Below are 22,950 nucleotides of genomic sequence, written 5' to 3'. Positions count from 1 at the left end.
TATATTTGAAAGAGGTATTTGAGCAATTGAAATTTTGATTTTATAATTTGAACCCCCACCCCTCCCAAATTGCCAAACGCACAACAACTATGAGTTTGCATCATACATGTCATCATCATAAAAAAAAACCCATTCTATGTATACCTGACGCCGGCAACTAGACTACTATACAAAAAAATAGTATCACATCTTTCCTGCTCAATCAATATATTATAATACTTGCAAATAGATCATAAGTCGTGTTCACACAGTCGGACTTAAATGACTTATTACCGGTCTTAAATTACGTCGGTAATAGTATCGGATATAAGTGGCAGTGTGAATTAGCGTCGGATATAACTATATCCGACGTAATGTGCTTTAAATCCGACAATGTGTTCACACAGTCGGACTTAAATTACGTCGGTAATAGTATCGGATATAAGTGGCAGTGTGAATGAGCGTCGGATATAAAAAAAAAAAATATATCCGACGTAATGTGCTTTAAATCCGAAAATTTAAGGCTGAAGATGACCAGGGTTAAGAGCTGTTAAGACCGATCGAAACGTTACGTCCGGTTATAGTAATTACGTGTGGACATGCATCACTATTGGGCTGTCGGATATAACTGTGAGTATATCACTCGCGCAAAAGTTTAAGCAGAGTCCTAGGCGTAGATCCGGAGGGGGGGGGATAAATTGATGGTCCATACCATCGCACCCCCCATGTTGACGCCTGATAATGGGTTTCTGACCAAATTAACCTCATATTTGCCCATTTTTGCCCCAAAAGTGCAAATTTTCGCGCGCTCTGCGCGCATTTAGTCCATTTTTAAACAATATTTCATCAGTTTAGCTTCAAAATGGCAAAATTGTTCACGCGCTTTGCGCACAATTGAACCAAAAACTTATTCTGTCGCCAAAAGGTGCTGGATTGACTATACTTTTTTTTTCCAACTCCAGCCGCACCCCCCCCAATGTCAAAAAAGAACTCTACGCCACTGAGCAGAGTAATTTACTGCGTGATGTCATCATGGCTGCAGCTGCAAATATTAATATAAATAAACGCAATAGAGGGGTCAATTGGAATGACAAATAAACATTGGCTATCCTCAAAATTTGGAGAGACACGGAAAGTATTTCTGGGATAAAAAAAGATTTGGGAGGAGATAGCCACGCTATTACATGACAAGGGGGATTCCCCATACGGTCGGGGGAGATAAAGGCACTGAAAACTCTCTATCGCACCCTCCATGATCGGGTGAAAAGTTCAGGCGCAGGAGCAATTGACCATCCTTATTGGGATGACCTACACGAGTTTCTAGCGGGGGGGGTAACAAATGTAATCCCTCCAGAGGCCTCAGTGGGGGGGGCAGTATGGCCCTGGATGTAGATGAAGATGACATTTATTAAGCCATAAGCATGATAACAGAAAGGCATGCAATTGGATTTTATAAGATGATTAGGGGGTTCCAAATATACGGAAAGAAAAATAGGGGGTGTCATAAAATATTTTTGATGACCAAAATGTAGGGAGTTACAACACAACATGACTACAGATAGTGTGTTTATTTTATTCCAAAAGACTGATGCCTGTTGGGGGTGCAAACGTTGGGGGGTAGTCATAAAATCTTTGCTGACGAAATGGGGAGGTCGCAATTTTATTGAAGCCGACTTTTTGTAAATTTGGGACCCCACCCCAAGTAAAAAATAGCATGATGGGAGTCATTGTTATTTTTTTAACTTTTGTCATTTTTTTTAAGATGTCCACCATGTAGGGCCTACATGTAATAAAATGCGATATAGAGCTAAGTCTACTGTAAAATGGGACTACTTCGTCAAACTAAAATAATAATAATGACAATAATAATAATAATAATAATAAAAATAAATAATAATAATAATAATAATAATAATAATAATAATAATAATAATAATAATAATAATAGAACCTACATAAATACAAAATTGGTCTGAAATTTGGAACTTTTGAATTTGTATTTTTCTTACATGACATACCTACCGCATTGTCTGTAATTTTTTCTAAAGAGGGGCGTTTATTGAAAGTGAATTTTCAGTCAAAAAATTTAAAATCGGGTTAAATTTTCTGATGATGCTCAAAGGAGGGATTTATGACCGGTAATAGGCTTATCGGACATAACACGTCGGACATACGCTGGCGAAGTTACGCAATTTATCGGATTAATTACCATAGCAATAGGTGAAAACAATTTTGAACATATAGATTGAATACAATACTGGTCTTTTCAAAGATACTAATCTTACAGGTGCAAGTAATCATCATGATTCACCTATTGCTATGGTAGTTAATCCGATTATTACGTAACTTCGACAGCGTATAGCGCTATTGCCGACAAATGTGGACGCGTTAAGGGATTAGCGGAAATATTTAATTCGATCGGACATAAGCCTAGATAAAATATTACCGGTAATAAGTGCATGTGTGAACACAGCTATAGTTTACTAATCTAATCCTGTAATATAGACCTGTTATATCACCTTTATATGGTTTGTTATGGTAGGGATTAGTGTCCGATCTCTGTAATGTAATGTAAATGAAGCATATTGAAATGCAGGAAGAATCGATCAGGGCGCTATCTATTAGGGAAAGATAAACACTATTCAAAATATCAATAGACAAGAAGAAAGGGATGTAGAGATTTGTAATTGAGTCATGCATGATTTAACAGAAGGTTCTTTCCAAAACCCAAACGTAATGACTGTATTGTGTTGTAAACTTTAATCTTTTTTTTTTGTACCTGTGTTTTCGCGGACGCTGTCAAACGGGTGATGGTATTCAGTTTAAAATTTCCGCCAAGGCCGAATCATTTCACATTTTGAGTGCATTGTAGCCGACGGCTACCCAACTAAAGGCTGCTAGTCAGGTGTAGGAGTGCATGGATTTGGATTCGTCTATAATGCACTCAAAATGTGAATGATTCGGCCTTGGCGGAAATTTTAAACTGCATTCCATCACCCGTTTTACACCTTCCGCGAAAACACAGGTAGACAAAAGAATGATTAAAGTTTACAGCTTCTTTATGGTCTATTCGCTGTTGAAGTGACATAATAATCGGATTAACTACACGCGGTATCTATGCATTGATGTACTTGCGAACAAAAGGACTATGTATGAATAGATGCGACGGGATTACCTGCGGAATTATCTCCATTATATATATTATTAGCTATTATTCTATTAACCCTCCTCGTCCTTGCATCTTCTCTAGGTGTTAGGCGGCTATTATTTGCACAATTGGACGCTCAAAACACCAGGTTGGTGCTAGCGGCTACCCAAAGATGTCCGACCAAATCCTGACCATGAGTTGGCTCGTTGGATTCGTCTATAGAACGAAGTGGTTTGCCATGTTTAGAATAAAAACATAATGTAAATAGAAATAAATTTAACAATTATTTAGGTCCAGTAACACTAGACTAAATTGAATATGTGAATACAAAAGCCACCCAAGTCCATACTTTGGCCTAATTGAGTTAAGCATGGGAACTTGTTGCTATACATCGGCCTGTCATATGTATGAAAGAACAACTCAAATTCATCCTCCGTGTCTATTGGGTATTTGAAAAATAGCATGTATGAAAGAATCACCAAATTCCATGATTTGAGTCTTGTAACACATTGATTGAAATGCAGTATGTATAAAAGTCCACTTGTAACACATTCATTGCTAGAGAGTGACTTTTGGAAAAAAAAAATGGGTTTAATAAAGGGAAGTGTGTGGTTTATATTACATGGCCGAATGCTTATCAACATTATACATACCTGTGTGCTTTATTTTGTATTACCTTACTCGTGGTAATCTCATTCTAACATTGTTGTCTTTGTATATGATTCAAAAAACCACCCAAGTCCAAAATTTAAAATGAACCCCACGAAGTCCCTGAAATGCTAATCGTCATACTTAATACAGGTTAATCCACCCATTTGCACGTAAAACTTACCATATTGACCAGGTAAATCTAACAGGTTTTTCTCTCAAAATCACTTCCCATGGACTTGGGTGGCTTTTGTATTCATGTATTCAATTGTTTAGAGATAATAATGAAGAACCAATAAATATAATATAAGGTAAACTATTTTTGATACTTTTAAATTCACTTTTCGCCAGTGACGTACCGTGGCCGCTATACCCGGCCCGGGGGCTAAAGAAAATGTAAATTTTGCCGCCCCTTGCAGTAACAGCCCGAAAGGTTGACCCAATTTTTCCCAAGCCAGGATGGCTCTCGAAAATCTAAGAAGTGGTGGTGGTGGGGGTGGGGGGTGAGTTGGATGGGGAGGGGGGTAGGAGCCAAAAATGTGATCCACAAACGCACCCACCACCAGCTTCCACACTCTGGTTTGGGATTTCCGATGTGTTCCGTCATTTCTTTTAAAAGTTTCATCAGGTACACGTTTTGAACAAATTTGTCGTTTCACAAGTTTTGTTTGTGCTCATTTGGTTTTTAAATTATTATTCCTTTCCGTGCATTTGTGAAAGAGTCATGCCATTTTTATTCGCCAGATTCCGGTATTTGCACGTGGTTGTCACGGAAGCAAGAAAATAGATATTTGGCGAGTTACGAAAAGGCGACTTAGGGAAAAAGTGAGTCAGAAAAGCGAATGGCGCCGGTTCGCTATCTCTAAGGACCGCTATCTCTAAGGTTCGCTATTTCTAAGGTTCGCTATCACTAATTACAAAAAAGGTCCACTATACCAAGGTTTGATATCACTAATTTGAAATAAGGTTCAGTATTTCTAAGGTTCGATATCACTAATTTTAAATAAGGTTCGATATCACTAATTTTAAATAAGGTTCGCTATCACTAATTTTAAATAAGGCCCGCTATCACTAATTTATTGAAGGCTCGCTATATCTAAGGTTCGCTATCACTAATTTGAAATAAGGCCCGCTATTTCTAATTTTAACAAGCCCGGTATCCCTAAGGTTCGTTATCTCTATTTCAAATAAGGCCCGCTATCTGTAAGGTTCGCTATCTCTAAGGTTGGATATCACTAATTTTAAATCAGGCCCGCTATATCTAATTTTAATTTAAATAAGGTCCACTAACTCTAATTTAAAAAAAGGCTCGCTATCTCTATCTCTAATTTAAGACAAGGCCCACTATCTCTAATTCAAAATAAGGTTCGCTATCTCTAATTTAAAATAAAGCCCGCTATCTGTAATTTAAAATAAGGCCCGCTATATGCCTATCTAATTTAAATTAGAGATAGCGAACCTTATTGAAAATTAGAGATAGCTGGCCTTAGATTAATAGAGATAGTGAACCTTATTTAAAATTAGAGATATAGGGGCCTTTTTTAAAATTAGAGATAGTGGGTCTTTTTTAAAATTAGGTATAGCGAACCTTAATTGCAATTAGTGATAGCGAACTTTAGAGATAGCGAACCTTAATTAATTAGTGATAGCGAACCTTAATTAAAATTAGTGATAGCGAACCTTAGGTATAGCGAACCTTAATTGCAATTAGTGATAGCGAACCTTAGAGATAGCGAACCTTAATTAATTAGTGATAGCGAACCTTAATTAAAATTAGTGATAGCGAACCTTAGGTATAGCGAACCTTAATTGCAATTAGTGATAACGAACCTTATTTATAATTAGAGATAGCGAGCCTTATTTAAAATTAGTGATATCGAACCTTAGAACTCGCTGGGACTTGGTATTAATATTCTAACTCGCCACTGTTATTGTAATTTAAGCAGGTGATCACTTTATTGGGGTAACTCGCTTTTATTCAACTCATTTTTCCTAACGAGGTGCAGTAATTATGATCTTTTACAATGCAGAAAGTAGGCCTATAGTATTATAAACCTGTTGCGTTTGTTCTTGTCACGTATGTTGCAGGTTTGTCACGTTTGTCGTGAATTAAGGGCTGGGGTATGAACGTTTGGACAGTATTTTTTGTGGGAAGTGAGAGCACATCAGACATATCGAATTGCATTTTGAATACGAAGAATGTCCTTCTGATATTAAATAATTTTGATTTTTTGAAATTTACGATATGTAATACACATTTTATGGCAAATGATTAAAAAGTGATATTTTTGATATCAAACAGTCCTCGAAGTAAACTTTATAAATCTAATGACATGTACGTAAAGTGTATGTAGCTGGGATGAAAAGCCGACGATCAATTGAAAATTTGACATTTCGTATTGAAGATATGGATTTTTTCCCAAAAACACCCAAAAAAATGAGGTCTTTTTGGGAAAAAAATTGTATATCTTCAATATGAAAGGTCAAAATTTTCAATTGATCCTCGGCTTTTCATCCCAGCTATATACACTCTACGTATCATTAGATTTATAGAGTTTACTTTAAGGACTGTTAAATATCAAAAAATTTAAAAATATCAAGTTTTAATAAATGGTCATAAAATTTGTATTATATCGTGAATTTCAAAAATTGAAATTATTTGATATCAAAAGGACATACCTCGTATTCAGAACGCAATTCGATATGTCTGGTGTACTCTCAGCTCAAACAAAAAATACGTGAAAACGTCCCTAAACGTTAATATCAGATCCCTTAATTCACGGAGTTTCATACGGAAGTGTCATTATGACTATAAATTCAGTTAGCATCGATTTACATTCGTTTTATCCAGCGACTGTAATTCTTTAGTTTAATATTTATCATACATAGAACACGTTCTATATGTGCTGTCTACGTGCCCTATTTGCTTTTCCCCCGGACTATGTTGCTAAATTACTTGACACGTGAAGTATCTGATATTATGCACACAGACAAAAGAAGTGACCTATAACTTTAAAATAGTGAATAAAAGTCATATATGCTAAATATTGATAAACACCAAACCGTGTTCAATTATGCCCATTTCTCATTTTAGTGGTAGGGTTATCAACATAACTTGAAATTATCTAAACTATTGCTGAGTCAATTTAGGAAAGATAAGTATTCCTGGTATTAGAATGGTTTTCTGCAAACTGGAATATGCATTTGGGCTGTTTTTTGTTATTGGTACGTATACGTTGTTTATATATAGGAGGGAGAGTTGGCGCAGCGGTTATTCCCTCGCCTTGCACCACGAGGTCCCGGGTTCAAGCCCCGGCGCGGCCCAAGGACTCACGTGCCGTTTATCTCGATTCCATGCTCGCTCTCGCAGGTTTTCTCCGGGATCTCCGGTTTCCTCCTGCTTTCAAAAATCGGTGATTAGTTGTTTTGTTATCAAAAACTTCCTTCACCCAATGAAATTTGGGGAGCTGCACAGATAATTAGTGGATGTTACAATCTAAGTGCAGATAAGTTTGCGCCACCAAGTTCGGCTGCAATCAGCCTAGTTGATGCGATCTGATTGTGATGATTCACCATGGCAGCGAAATTACAGCGCTTTGATCCCTCCGAGATCTGGGAAAAGGCGCTATATAAAACACCGAAATTTAAAAAGATATTTTCTATTAAAACGGCTTTAAAGTCGAACACCAATTTCTGTAGTCAATTGAATAAACTAAGGACGGTTTATAACTTTATGGGGTTTGTCTGTTTGCGAAATCCACAACGACTTAGATTGGTTTGATAAGTTTCTAATATGAGTAAATTAAGGGCGTACTACACCCATATATTGGTTTGATTGGTCTAAATAAATATTTTTTCATTTATAGCTAGGCGATATATGCACGGATCATGTGAAATAAAAAAATATGAAAAAAAGAAGAAAAAAGTGCTTTTAAACAATTGTAGTAAGTCATTTTAGCCCTATATATATTTTGTTTACTGTATCCTAGTTACTCAGATGCGTGTTTCATAACAAACCATGATTTATTCTATTCAGCATGTTCAAGTAGGGTACATGAATAGAATACATTAAATCCTTTGTTATACTCTCTATAGAAAATCTAGTGGTGCATGCAAAATATATAAACACTTACACAATGGATGTATAGTCATTACTCAATAATATTATAATGTGTTGTTAGGAGAAGAAAAGGCTATTAGGTCACCGTATGTCAGGTTATAGGTCAATTGGTTCAGGTCAAATTTAAGCATCAATTTTGAATACACATGTGAGAGTTTGTGATATCATAATGAGGAATAATTTTGATATTCTGTCTTTAACTGGATATATATCGAGAAGTGCAAGGTGGATATACTAATATACCTTGGGATGTAAATGGTGAGTACAATTTAGAATGCCTAGTTGCGATGGATTTCACAAATAAATATAAAATAGTTACCAAAATCACAAACGTTAAGCTTACGGAAAACTACCCAATATGGTGGTATAGGTGACAAGAAATACAATTTTTTCAACATTGCTGTAGTATGGTTGTGGTAACCTGTTACCTGTGGCTTAATTAAGTTTCAGTGAAATAATGTCGCAAGTTAAAAATACAAAATATAGATCAACATTAAAAATAGAAGCATTTCCTTTTTGATAGTTGTGGAGCACCAAGTTCATGAAGTCATAAAAGAAATCAGGAACCACTTATTCCCATTTTACATATCAACTTTATTTCCCTAACGTGTTAGCAACACATATCCAAAATTTTAACGAAATCCGTTGATAGTAAGCTTTCCAAAATGAAGTGAATTTAAATCATCAGTGATGTACCACCTTTTGGCTTCTACTTTTAAAAGCATGTAAGCTACGTTGATACCGATGCCACCAATAAAACGAGAAGATTTGCCCTTCATTTTGCATACCACTTTGTCCATTTTTTTTTTTAATTTCTTCACAAAATGCAAAAAAAAGCAAAAAAAAATCAATGGGTGTAGTACCCCCTCAATCCATTTCTAAAGTCTATGATACTGGTTTTCGTATACTTCTCATTCAGCAAGCGGCTTTGGTCAAGAACAATCTGTTTGTATTTACGAAAAACATTTGTCTGAACGTGGTGTTTTATGGGAAACAAGATGTCTTGATTCAGCACCGGAAATTGGGTGTCACTGCGATGTAGTCATCTTTGGGGGAAGCAACGTTGATTCAATTGCTTCCGACAGTAACAACGAAACAGGTAATTCAAATAATGAAGAATATGGCATGCACTGCAAAAATATTTTACTATAAAAGCAAACAACGAAAACTACATGCTGTAGTAACGAAAACTACATCGTAGTGAACCGTGCTTCATTGAGATAAGACATGCTTATTTTGCTCTGAGCTTATCTTGTTTGCTACTGAGTTCTATTTGAACTTGCCTTCAGTTTTGACTTGAATTTGTTTTGAACTACACCATGTAGTTTTCGTTGTTTGCTTTTATATTTTGTTGTCTGTCCCTGAAGAAGAGCAGTTTATCTGCTCGAAACGTCGGTTGTTTTTTGTCTGTTTGGTTTTGTTTGTCTGCTCCAGGTTACGTTTGTACTGTTTTGCTGACACTTCTGTGGGCTCTGAAATTGGCAATTTTTGGCCATCGAACTTTGCCTGTTTGTGTACCTACCGAGTCTGTTTATGTGCACATTGATTTACATCATTGATCCTTGTTGTTTTTGCAGGTTTAGCACTTTTGTGAGCCTTGGAACTGGTAATTTTTGGCTATCGTACTTTACCTACTTCCTATGCTTACATTTGCTGGTTTTGGTCCCCCTGCATATAGTCTAGTCTGTATTTTACTTGTTTCCCCACATCAAGTTGGTGTACCTTCCCAGCAAACACAAAAACGTTTTTAAAACGTGTTAAATAAGTTATATTTTGGGTTTTGGTTCAGGTAAAAACGTTTTAATTACATTAAAATGTCGGGTTATATAAAGGTCATGAAATCGTTTTAAACGTTTTGTATGAAAACACACTACAACTATATTTTTTAAATGTTTTCGAAATGTCATTGTAAACTATTTTTGCAAACATTTTTGGCCAAATATTTTGTCAACACTTAAATAACATTATGTTAAAATATTTGCACCCAGCAAACACAGAAATGTTCTTAAAATGTTTTTACAAAACGTTTTAATAACATTTAAATGTCGGGTTATATAAAGGTCGTGAAAACATTTTAAAAACGTTATTGTAAATATTTTGGGCAAACATTTTTTGCAAAATATTTTTCAACCACAAAATAACATTCTGTTTAGAATGTTTTGTATCAAGTTTTCAAAAATGTTTTTGGAATGTTATTAAAATGTTTTTATACCCTTTATATAAACCCGACATTTAAATGTTTTCTGTAAAACATTTGTGTTTGCTGTGCAGTAAATTACCAACAAATGTTATTTAATGTTTTATACCATTAATGTACCCTTTATTAGGGATGACCATCATAATTTCATGTTGCCCCTTTTGCTACAAAAGATTATTTTCTGGAAATAACTCATCAACAGAAGTATTTTGGTGGTTAAATGGTCAAAATCGGTCAAAAACTTTTCGAATTATGAATTTTCAAAGTTTCCCATTCTGACCGGTCATTGGAACGAAATAAATTGACAAAGTCTAAATATAGCAATGTGAGCAAAATTGGTATAAGCATATATTTACCTTTTATATTTCTTTATTTTAATATATATGCAAACATGAAACAAGCATATTGTGAAAGTATCAAAGGGTTTCTTATGAAATGGCACTTTACTAGTCAATAGCATTAAGTATTTCTTCAAACCGAGGCACTGAAATCATGCTTTTAGAAAATATTTGCCATCCATAATGGCCAAAGTGGCACAAAATCAAAAGTCCAGGTGAACTTTTTTTCCACAACAATATACACTACACATAAGAAAAATACTAATGTACTACAAGGGATTTTCAACATAGGAATCCAAACAATCAAGTACCAACATGCACAGCTTTGTCCTGATATCACTTCTGGGGTTTTAACAAAATGTTTAACCTCTATTGTGATTGGCAGCAGCATAAGGTATCTCTTTGATAGCTGATAATGCCCAGCCATTCAGCAAGTGGCTAATAACAGACCTTGATAGGCTTGAATGAATACTGTCATGTGCTACAAAACCATCACATCCAGGGCCTGGTCATTAAATATGCTACAGGGAGCACAGTACTTTAACAATGGAGTGAAAGACTCATTATTGATTAGGCGCGTATTTTAAAAGTACAGCTCCTGTGCGTGTATAGCAGCAAGTCAGTGCAGATGGTATAAATATAAGAAAATGTTTAGGGTTGAGATCAGGTGAATAATACAACAAATGAGCATGAAACTTCACATTTATGTTCAGAAAGGTGTCTATTTAACATGATTCGAAAGGTGTTTGGAAATTCCAAAGGGAAGCTGGTGATTTAATTTTTAACTCGAGATCTACTTGTCCGGTTTTTTTTTCCTTTTTACAGAGGGTATGATAGAGGTAATAACAACAACTCTGCCAAATTACAGCTCATTAGGTCAAGGTGTTCACCTGATCTTTTTCATCTGAATATTTTGTGCCATTCTGAGCAGTGCTGCACTGGGCCACTGGCAATTAAGCGCACTGTGGCGATGGACCAATTTTGACTCACACTTACAGAAAAACCAAATAAGTTATGATGCTGTAATTTGCAGGATAGTTACAAAACATAATTGGCATTAACATCTCCAATTTTTACAGAAAAATTATGAAAAAAAAAAGAATGAGCTCAATTTAGAAATGTCTGTGCAAGCAGTGCACAGTTGAGCTCCCTGCATGTCTATGGGAGTGTTCTAATCAAGTTGATGGTTCATTGGTCATCCCTACCTTTATATAACCCGACATTTAAACGTTTTCTGACAACCTTATATAACCTGTTGCGAATGATGTCGAAAACGTTTTGTGTTTACTGGGTTGCTATATTACTCATTTATTGCATTTTCACGCTGAATGGTCATAAAAAAAGTAAATTCTGACATTTTAGAATTGTCAAAATATTGAAATTACGAAACACATATTTATCTGGTACTTTCTTACAACTATAGATTTACAACCGCGGCCAACTACTGTGTTTGAAGACGTTTCTCCTACGAAAATAATCACTACAGAGAAGCTAGTGCCTCCAACAACCATGTCAGGCAAGAATTGCCATTTGCTATAGAAATGATTTTATTTAGGGGTGTCTGTGGGGATGTTGGTAGGGGTGGGGTTGATGTGTGTGGATGAGGGTTGTAGGTGGTGGAAAACGCGAAATACTATACTTGCGAGGGGGATGGATGTGGTGGCGGTTTTGATACGTGCTGCACTTGTGATGCATATTGATGAAAACATGTATGTTTCTGCACTCATAGAAATTGTTCGTTGGCATTACTCAGTAAGTTGATGTAAGTCGTTGCGTCAACTTTCCGAGTAATGCCAACGCGTACAATTTTGAGTAACGCTGACTCGATATCGATATCATTATGTTGGTCGCACTCATTTGCACTTACTTTATTGAGTTGTTACAACTCAGAAAATGAAACTAACCTAGGTTAGCATAATTTTCTAGAGGTGTGCTATCGTATACAACATTTTGCACTGATTACAAAAATAAATATTTGAATACTACTAGTAATTGTGCAGAAAATTATCCAATTACGTGAATTAAGTAACAAAGTACCAAATTGGAATAACTCAAAACAATAAGTACCAGTAACTTAATATGAACGAGTTACATCAACTTACATGTTGAGTTACAATAACTCAACCAATTGGTTCTTTGAACCTTGTTTATTTTTCTAAGTTCCCTGAACTTGAATTCAGAAGTTGGCATTACTTAAAAAGTTGATGCAACGACTTACATCAACTTTTTAAGTAATGCCAACAAAGTTGATTAGTTGACGGAACTTTTGAACTTTTCAGCATTTTTAAGTTCGGATAACTAAAATGAATTTTGTTTTGGCAACTTTTACACTATTTTTGAGTTGTCCAAACTTACTCCTTTTGAATTGCGTCAACAAGGCGAACAAGTCATTTCTATGAGTGTGTGAGGACATCCATAAACAGGAAAGTCTACTTTGCTATTAATATTGCTTCTATGTAGACAGACAACTTTTGTAATGTTTAAATCTCTATGCCTACTATTGCTGCAATGAGTTTGTGTCTGTCCTCTGTAATTTTATTGACGCTTTTAATATGCATCCAGTGCTCAGTTATTTCTTTCCTCTAAAAATAAAACATTTTTGTCTCATTTCTGATACCTTCAAACGCTAGTCCAAACTACAGATGACGAAGATTATGCTAGTGGTTATCCGGTAAATGAAACTATCACAGTAGCTCAAGGATTGCCGACTTACACTGATGTTTCAGGTAAAATAATATATTGTGATATCATATTTTGGACTATGAATACAGGCTGTATCAAAATGATTGGTACCAATCAGTTTTCATGTTTATTGACAAACCTGCTGCTTCCAAATTGTAGTTCATAACCGTTCACTTTATTTGTCTGCAAATTAGATGCATCCTATGTTGCATTGTGATGAGGCAGTCCTGTCCATAATCACTGAAAACTAATTTTTGATACACCCTGTACACGTCAAAAACAAAACAAAAACATAAAGCCGTTTATGCAGTGACCTAACTTAAAGAAATAGAGAGATTGCGATTTCCAACTGAAACGAACGTATCGAACGTACGTGGAATCTATTCAAAACCACTCTCCTGTGACGGGATTGTGAATCGATTCCACGTATAGGCTCGATACTACGTTTGGAAATTCGCAATCTCTCTTTTTTCTTGACTTTAACGTACGTATGAGCAGATCGCAATTTCTCACTTGACAAGATGAAACAAAGACTGCGTGAAAAATCTAGAGCAGTATAATAGTTATTAATTTGTATTATCAATATAGGTATAGCACCCAGTACCAAACGTTTGGAGACTATACAAACAACCATGCAAAGACACGGTAGGTATAATTTATTTTGTTGCGTCGCCATCCTGTCGGGGGTGGGGCGGTAGGAGCAACCAAGCCTTAAAATCAAACTTTTAGCAAGTCATGACTGGGTGACACGAGAGTTGAGATAACATTGACTCGATTCACTCGATTCGTTACAGTTCGGCTAATATTAATGCTAAAATTCAACATTATTTTCCAATATTTTGGTTTTAGTTTACACTGACTGCACAGAGGTTCCTGCCAGTGGCGTATACAGAATACAACCCATGGAACTCGCAAACCCTATCTCAGTGTATTGTGATATGAACAGCAACGGAGGTGGTTGGATGGTAAGTAGTTCAAATGTGTTATTCAATAATATTTTTCTCGAGACTTGACGTATTATTCATGAATTTTAATCTGCTCATTTGCATATTTGACATGAATGTTACCTATATAATTCCACTCGAACGTAGTATCCGATGAGCTTAAAAGTTGGCAATGGCGCTATACATGTTATATGGCTTCGTATTACGTCACGTCAGTCCAAACCCATATTACATCTCTTCCATATAATGTATAATTATGCATATAGGCGTCGGATTTGATTTGATTTGATTTGATTTATTGATATTCCAGGCAAACATACATACAATAGCAGAAAAAAGCCCCCCAAAAATACAAAATAATACAAATAGTCAACGGGGTCCCTGCCGGATTCCCTAATAGCGAACTAAATCACTTTGGAATGGGTCTCCGATAACCCCGTTGTCGGAAGCGGGGGACTGAGGGGACGTTCCCCCCTAGCAGACAAAATAAAGCAATAATTGCCCTGTGCGTCTGTCTTTTTATAGCATAGCCAGAAAAACCGTATTTGGGGCCAAAATTGGGTCAAATTGCAAGATTTTGCGCGCTCCGCACACCAGACCATTAGATAGCGGAATTCCCCTTCATCATGTTCATTTTGGGCTATAAGTTGGTTGACATCAATTTCGGTAGTGACGTCAACTAAAGAGAAAGCAAAGTTACTCATTCATTTGTCAAATCTCATAATAATTTAGTAACTTTAAAAGCATGTCATCATTCGGTGACAAATCATGCGCCCTATCGAGCTATACGGTATAAAAGTTTTATTCAGGTTGTTCTGAGGCGTAAGGATGGCAGCACCAACTTCAACTTACAGATGCAGTCATACATAGACGGTTTTGGGGATTTAACGGGAGAAATGTGGCTCGGCCTATCGGTTCTGCGTGACCTCACATGTGGTATTACGGAGGACGTTTATGATCTTCGGAATGCTGGAGGGTGTCACTGGGAGCTTCGAGTGGAAGTGGGTGACTGGAATTTCAATAATGCCAATGCTAATTACGAATATATCTACATCTATGGAGATGACTACAGATTAGATGTGGGCGCATATTCTGGCAACGCCGGTAAGTTAAAATTGTCAGAGATACCTGAATTATATTAAAATGTGTTTATGATAGCTCCCATTTTTTAAGCATATGACATGTATGAGGAAGACTATTTCAAATGGACCATTAGTTGGGATGTCGCAAAAACGTTAACAAATTAACTCACAGACCAATCGATTCACACTAGCTGTTACGATCTTCAGAGACAGAAGGCCTAAAGCACCTGTTATTGTAATGTTTTACAATGTACTTAACAGGCAAGTCCACGATAATAATTTAAGCATCCAATTTCAAACTTGTTTAGCGAAATCCACTCTTGAAGACAACTGGAATATCCTTTGCGTACAAGATCCTTGCACAGACGACAATTTCCAAAAGGTGTTACCTTCACCAATCATTTCTTTCTTCAGGAACCGTTTCCTATCAGAAGATCCAACATAAATCCCTATTTTGGGAAACTGCGCATTTGTGGCGTAATTAAAAATGTTCTTTTGCTCTAGGGCTGATTTGTAGTAGTTTTTACTACACCAATATGAATCCATCTGGTTCAAGCACTCTGCATTTATAACTACAGCTTCCACAGTATAATCATACATAAGTGTTACTGAAGCACTAGCTTTTATAATAAACACCAATCTATCATCACATTCTGATATGTAGGGACTTTCCCTGGGTGATTTCACAGAACAAATATATATTTGACTGGTTATGTTATTGTTAACAAACCTGATTGGGGATTTTCCAAAATCTATATTATATTTCTTAATAAGTTCAATGTAACGTTCGTGACATCCCAAATAATAGCCTAAATAATATATGGTTGCTTTATGCTATTTAGAAACATTGGATGGAATTTTAAATTATGGTTTCAAGATACAAGATTGGAATGAATGATGCTCATAATCGAGCAGAATTATTGAGCCAGAAGTTCGGTGATTACTTGTTTGGTTATCAAAAACTTCCTTCGCCCAGTGGAAATTGGGGAGCTGCACAGATACTTGGTACATGTTACAATCTAAGTGCGGATAGGTTTGCGCCAGGTTCGGCTGCAACTGGCCTAGTTGATGCGATCTGATTGTGATGATTCACCATGGCAGCGAAACTACAGCGCTTTGAATCCTCCAAGATCTGGAAAAGGCGCCATAAAATTTCGAAATTTTATTTATTTATTTATTTATTTATTTATTTATTTATTTATTTATTTATTTATTTATTTATTTATTTATTTATTTATTTATTTATTTATTTGTTTATTTGTTTATTTATTTATTTATTTATTTATTTATTTATTTATTTATTTATTTATTTATTCATTCATTCAATTTATAGGAAATGAGTTTACACCCCAGTTGGACTCCGCATTCTCAGCGAGCGATAACGACAGAGATGCACATCTTCTTATGAATCTAGCTCAAGTAGCCCGTGGAGGATGGTGGTATAATCTGGATACAACACCAAACCTATGCGGGTACTATTGTCAACCGACCGTTCTTGAAACCTGCTCGGGTTCCATGAATTGGGGATGGTTGTCTCCTGTGAAAACGGCAAGCATGAAAACAAGACGTGTTGTGACCACATATTAGGCCTCAATGATATTTCAAACATCGCACTAATTTATAGTTAGCTTATCGACGCAATAACCCGGGCCGGGGCTTCAATATACAGGTGACGGACCACAAAAACGGTAAAATATTCTGAAGTTGCTTAAAAATGATTGATAAATCGAGAAAACAGCCTTCAACTAATTGTCATTGCAGAAATATGGACAAAATAATTATGAAGAAAAGAATACTGAAGGATTACGTCCGTCTCTAGGATCGGGCATAGGAAATCTTGTTTTGTCTCTCCTGTCATGAAAACGCATTGTCTAGCTTATTCGTTCTAGGGGTTAGTTCTTGTCCACAGGGTCCAAAACCTGACTAATTGTAACGAAACTGGTCTCAAATTTATCGTCATATAAAAAGAACAAGTCAAATATTACAGAAATAGTTTGCATTCTTCAGAATGCTTCATATTGGCATGATTGGGGGAGATACCACAAATATATGGTCAATACGGTTCAATGAGGGTGTGACCTTTCTTACTTTATTCGCCGTAGAAGTGACGTAATACGAGGATTAACTACCATAGCAATTATAGATTAATACACTTTTTGAATATATCGCCCTGCACTAAAATAGATGTCAAAGAACAGGGATAAAGATCTGGATCGTAATATTCATATCATGCTGATCACTCGCACCTGTAAGATTAGTATCTTATTATTCTACCGCGAATGTACAAAGCATTTTCTAGACAATATAAACCTTCCTTATTTGGTTTCCTTTTACATGGCGTAGAATTTGAGACCAGTTTCATTAAAATCGAAGCCTTTTTAAGTTGTTGCCCATGTGGAGCCTAAAATTTACCGCATCCACTTTGAACGTTACCGTGGATACTCTAATTCTTTATAGTTGACAAAATGAAAATGTAGTCTTAATGTTGCTTAAGGGGACTCGATCTTTTGTGCGTAATTATAAAGGGCCAGGGGATTCACTCTATCATTAAAAAAATATTAGAAGAAGTCAAAGAGCCCTAAGAATAAAAACTGTAGTGTAATTCACGCCAGACACAATTTCTTTATATGACAAAAAACGTTTTATATCAATTTTAAATTTAGCCTGAATCCGTAAATATGGTACCTCTCGCCCTTTTTTAGGTCAAGGCTGTTTTTACCATTATGCAGCGAACCATTGTTGAAGCTATTTCACATACATGTACAAAACATTCTAGATAAAGAATGAGGCTATATACTGTTGAAATATCTTTTCTTGATTTCGAATGATAATGTCATGAAGTCGTAAATTTTAAGGTCAACTTCCTAAAACCATAACAAAACATTGCGACGCAGATATTTCCCGACTTACGCAATTTCATCATCACATCAGTGTCTTTATTATTTGTTTGAAACCTTTCCCAAACGTTCGTGCTCTTTATGCATAAAACGGCTAATCTATCTTTACAAAACGCGTCTTTTTTTAGTAAACAAAAGGCTAAAGATGGCATTATGAGATTTATCTTTTATCATTACACTTCTTCACTCAACTGCCACCGTGGCCGAGCGGTAAAGCGCTAGACGCGTAATCAATGGAAGTTTCGAATCGCTGGTTCGAATCCCAACGAAGCCTGTGGAAACTTTTTTTTCTTCAAAATTCATGATCGCATTCCGAAATGAGTCACTTGTCGGTAAATCATGTATCGTATCCTTAAGGGATCCAAAATGAGCGTTTATTGCGTTTCGACAGTATTTTTTGTGGGACATGAGAGCACCTCAGACCTATCGAATTGCATTCTGAATACGAAGCATGTCTTTCTGATATCAAATAATTTTCATTTTTTTAAATCACAATATAATACAAATTTTATGACAAATTATAAAATTTGATATTTTTCAAATTTTGATATATAACAGTCCTCGAAGTAAATTATATAAATCTAATGATATATTCTTAAAGTGTATGTAGCAGGGAGGAAAAGCCGACGGTCAATTGAAAATTTCGACCTTTCATATTGCAGATATGGATTTTTTTCCCAAAAAGACCTAATTTTTGTTGGTGTTTTGGGAAAAAAAATCCATATCTTCAATACGAAAGGTCAAAATTTTCAATTGATCGTCGACTTTTCATCCCACCTACATACACTCTAAGTATAAATCATCAGATTTATAAAGTTTACTTCAAGTACTGTTAAATATCAAAAATATCAATTTTAATGATTTGCCATAAAATGTGTATTAAATTGCGAATTTCACAACATCAAAATAATTTGATATCAGAATGACATTCTTCGTATTCAGAATGCAATTCGATATGTCTGATGTGCTCTAATGTCCCAAAATAAATACTGTCCAAACGTTCATACCCCAGCCCTTAAGTTGAAGCTATTATTTTGGAAATCAGTGGCGTAGCTAGTAGGGGAGGACACGTGCCCTGGACGCAGTCTTGGGAGCGCCGAATCGACCAATTCAGCATCGATTCTGCGCCCCCTCCAAGCGGTGGAAAAAGTCAAAATTTTACCACGCTTCGCTTGCATTTCAGCACAAGTAATCATTTGAAAGATCAATTAAGACCGAAATTCAACTCCATTTTAACTAAAATTAATCAAAGTGGTATTTGTGCAAATTTTCACTCGCTACGTGCGCAATTGTTACAAGAATAAGGAGGGGGATGGGCGCCATTCTTAGAGTACTTGCCCCGGGCACCACAACCCCTAGCTACGTCACTGTTGGAAATAAGCTGGAATACTACGTGTTGGTATGAGAGATACATGTACCATGACTCAGTTTGGATGCGGCCCAATTAGGAACATTCACCTTAGGAATTAACTGTGCTAAATACTTTTGTTTCCAGGTAATCATTATTTTTAGTTTTTATTTCATTTATCTGCCAGCTCTGAACTTCTGTTGTCGCGTTGGCGCTATTTCTGGCCAGTGCATCCATGGACTAGCGCTAGTTCGCCTAAATTTCCGGTGTAACTTTTCTGGTTAACCGCGAGTCCACTCTTTTGGTGTTGTTGCCCGGGGAGGGGTCTCGGGGAGGGGTTCTTACTGGAAAATGAGACTATTTACTAGTCTCAGGTAGAAATGAGGGTACAGTGATGTGCGGCAGACTCGGGTGCATTTTCAGCCATTTACTTTTGACTCGGGTGCATTTTCAGCCATTTTGGTTTATTGATGGCTCTCTATTTCATGAAAATTTGTTTTAAGTAAGGGTGTTTTTCACGATTTTGTGGAAAAAAATTGGTATAATTTCAGGACTGTTTTTCATCACGTGGTGTTAAGTCGGGAAGTTCATAGGAGTTCTAGCCGCACATCACCACCCAAACCTAAACCCCCAGGTTGTTGCACGAAAAAGTCCACTGCACGAAAAAGCTTTTCCAAAATCGGTACTCTTTGCCGAAAATAATCTTGTCATATAATAGTATGATAAAAACCAAGTGATAACAATTCCTAGCGTGTTATAATTGAATATATGAATACAAAACCCACCCAAGTCCATACTTTGGCCAAATTGAGTTAAGCATGGAAAATTGTTGCTATACATAGGCCTGTCATATGTATGAAAGAACAACTCAAATTCATCCTCTGTCTCTATTGAGTATGTGAAAAATAGCATAAATTAAAGAACCACCCAAGTCCAGGATTTGAATCTTGTAACACGTTGATTGAAATCCAGTATGTATAAAAGCCCACTTGTAACACACTCATTGCTGGAGAGTGACTTTTGAAAAAGAAATGGGTTTAATCAAGGAAAGTGTGTGGTTTATTTTACATGGCAGTATGCTTATCAACATTATACATACCTGTGTGCTGTATTTTATATTATCTTACTAGTGATAATCTCATTCCAACATTGTCTTTGTATATGATTCAAAAAACCACCCAAGTCCAGCATTTAAAATGAACCCCCACGAAGTCCATGAAATGCTAATCGCCATACCTACTACAGTTTAACCCACTCATTTGCATGTAAAACTTTCCATATTGACCAGGTAAATCTAAAGGAATTAAAATGATACACAGGGTTTTGAATTCATGTATTCAATTGATATTGAACTTAAAATAGCAGCGGTAATACATGACGCATTAACCCAGCAAGATGATAGTTAAATTTATTTTCACCACACTATTAACCTTAATATGGCAATGGTTTACAAGTTACAATAATAGTTATTATTACCGGTCATTCCTCTTGGTCAATCCTATGGTCATTACACAGACCTAAACTGGTGGATCTGTGCAATATATCATAAATTTATATTCAGCTGCATGATTGTTTTTTTTTTTAATATGCTATATTTTTTATTCGCAATTGACCCCGACGTAGTTTATTGCTCCAGGCGACACATATTGCTATTTGATATTAACTTGAACTTGATAGAGAGACTGGAGTGAACAACTACTCTCGACACAACATAAACACCTCCTGTTGAGTTACGGCGGGAACGTGTGACTTTGTGAACCTCATGGATCATGTTTTTAATCGTAAGCAGGATATAACTGTACTAAAAATAAAGTTTGGTGTGGATGCTATTGGTTACTCACTTTTTCTCAGCATCTAATGATCTCAAAACGCGGGAGAGAATTACATATTTCAGTGGTGGTATCATGGTATAGTGGATGTTCTTGGTAGCTCTTGGTGTTAATGAACTTGCGCTTTACTACTGCATGTACGATGGCTTTTAAGATACATATAACGTCTTCTGGACTATCGTTACTCGTAGCATCTTTGCTATTCTTTATTTCATGTTTTTCGTCATCTTTGGGATGTACTTATCCCCGAAACTGGAAATCTAAGAATATGACAACGAGAGCCGATGTAGCAAACCACGTCATAGCTGGTCGAGTGAACGAAATTTACGCGGGAGAAATGCATTACACGGCGTCCCTTTTCGTTTATTGTGTGTTTAAAAGCGACGCTCAGGAATCCAAACTTCCAAAGATAGTTAACATCACAGTGACAACACCGCGCAGAACTTCGCCTTTAGGAAGTCCACTTTGCGCTGAATCTACTCCACAACTCGATTTGTCAGAATCTTATATAGTATTACTCACTGGCGATGTTGAGAGCGGCGAGCTTTATCCGATGACAGTAAATGCCCAAAAAGCCGAATTCAATCTGACTCAAAGTAACATTGATGAGATGCAAGGAGTTTTTGGTTCGGGAAAAATGACGCAAGGAAGCAGCATGAACATGTCAGGATTAAAGGAATGCCCTACTGACTTGGATAAGATGATGATGATAGTTAAAGATGAGGATGCTGGCACAGAGAGTACGGATGAAACACCGAGTGATTTGAAGGAAGGAACGGGTAAATCCGATTCAGAGAGTGATAGTCAAACAGACAATGATGGAGGAGATGGCGGTGGCGGTGGACGCGGATGTTTACTCATTGCATCACCGTTTCTCTCACTCGTCATGGTATTATTTGTTTATCCGTTTGCAAATTTATAAACTTGAATCTGTCATATATAAAATGGTATGTTATTTGGACTTGGATTCGGGACCAATTTTGCAAAATAAGTTGAACATCTTTCTGGTGATACGCTAGGAGGCGATAAAAGGGGCCAATATTATGCGAAAAGCAATATCAATATTAGCGAAAAGGAACACCATACAATGCGTGGAAATGAATATCACGCACCACAGGATTGTAATTATCTCATATTGCAAAGACTTGAACTACTCCGTTTATTTAAATCCATTTGTTGTTGCAATTTTTGGAGGAGACATATATTACTTATCTTTAGCTTGCCGATGTGGTATCAGCTCGAATTTCAGACCAAATTCCATTTCGAATTCGATGGCGTAGACGAAAATTTATTTGGGTTTCACGATTCCGCAAAGGCTTGGATAAGTTATCACTAACAATGATCATGATAATAAATCGTGTTATGCAAGCGTGATAATTGCATGCCATGCACTAAACATGTTATCTCATATTATAAAGACTTAAACTGCTCTGTTGAGAACTACAAATCCATTAGTTGTTGCAATTGTTGAAGGAAACAATATATTACTTATCTTAAGCTTGGTAACAAAAGTTATATATATTATAGGGGCAAGGAATCCAGTTACTACACTGGAATTTCAGTGACTCAAGACAAGCGGTACGTTATTTATGATAAGAAAAGAGGTACCGCTAGAATGTACCTCATTTCTTAACATATATAATGAACCACTTGTTTTGAATCACTGAAATTTCAGTGAAGTAATTGGATTCCTTGCCCCTATAATATACATAAGTTTTGTTACCAGTGTGTAGTTATT

The 22,950-nt window shown here is 36.2% G+C and overlaps 1 protein-coding gene across 1 annotated transcript; it reads left to right on the top strand.

The window, feature by feature from the left end:
• The first annotated feature begins 13,965 nt into the window (after positions 1–13,965).
• On the top strand, positions 13,966–16,737 carry LOC140147667 (angiopoietin-4-like). Its single transcript, XM_072169438.1, has 3 exons — positions 13,966–14,077; positions 14,866–15,160; positions 16,472–16,737. Exons 1-3 carry the CDS (start codon positions 14,015–14,017, stop codon positions 16,723–16,725), a joined length of 612 nt encoding a protein of 203 aa, XP_072025539.1. The 5' UTR covers positions 13,966–14,014; the 3' UTR covers positions 16,726–16,737.
• Positions 16,738–22,950: the final 6,213 nt, after the last annotated feature.

The sequence above is a fragment of the Amphiura filiformis genome, chromosome 3 (genome assembly GCF_039555335.1).
Source record: "Amphiura filiformis chromosome 3, Afil_fr2py, whole genome shotgun sequence".
Taxonomy (NCBI): Eukaryota; Metazoa; Echinodermata; class Ophiuroidea; order Amphilepidida; family Amphiuridae; genus Amphiura; species Amphiura filiformis.
The sequence above is the reverse complement of the archived record's forward strand: the minus strand, read 5'-3'. Positions and strand labels throughout refer to the sequence as shown.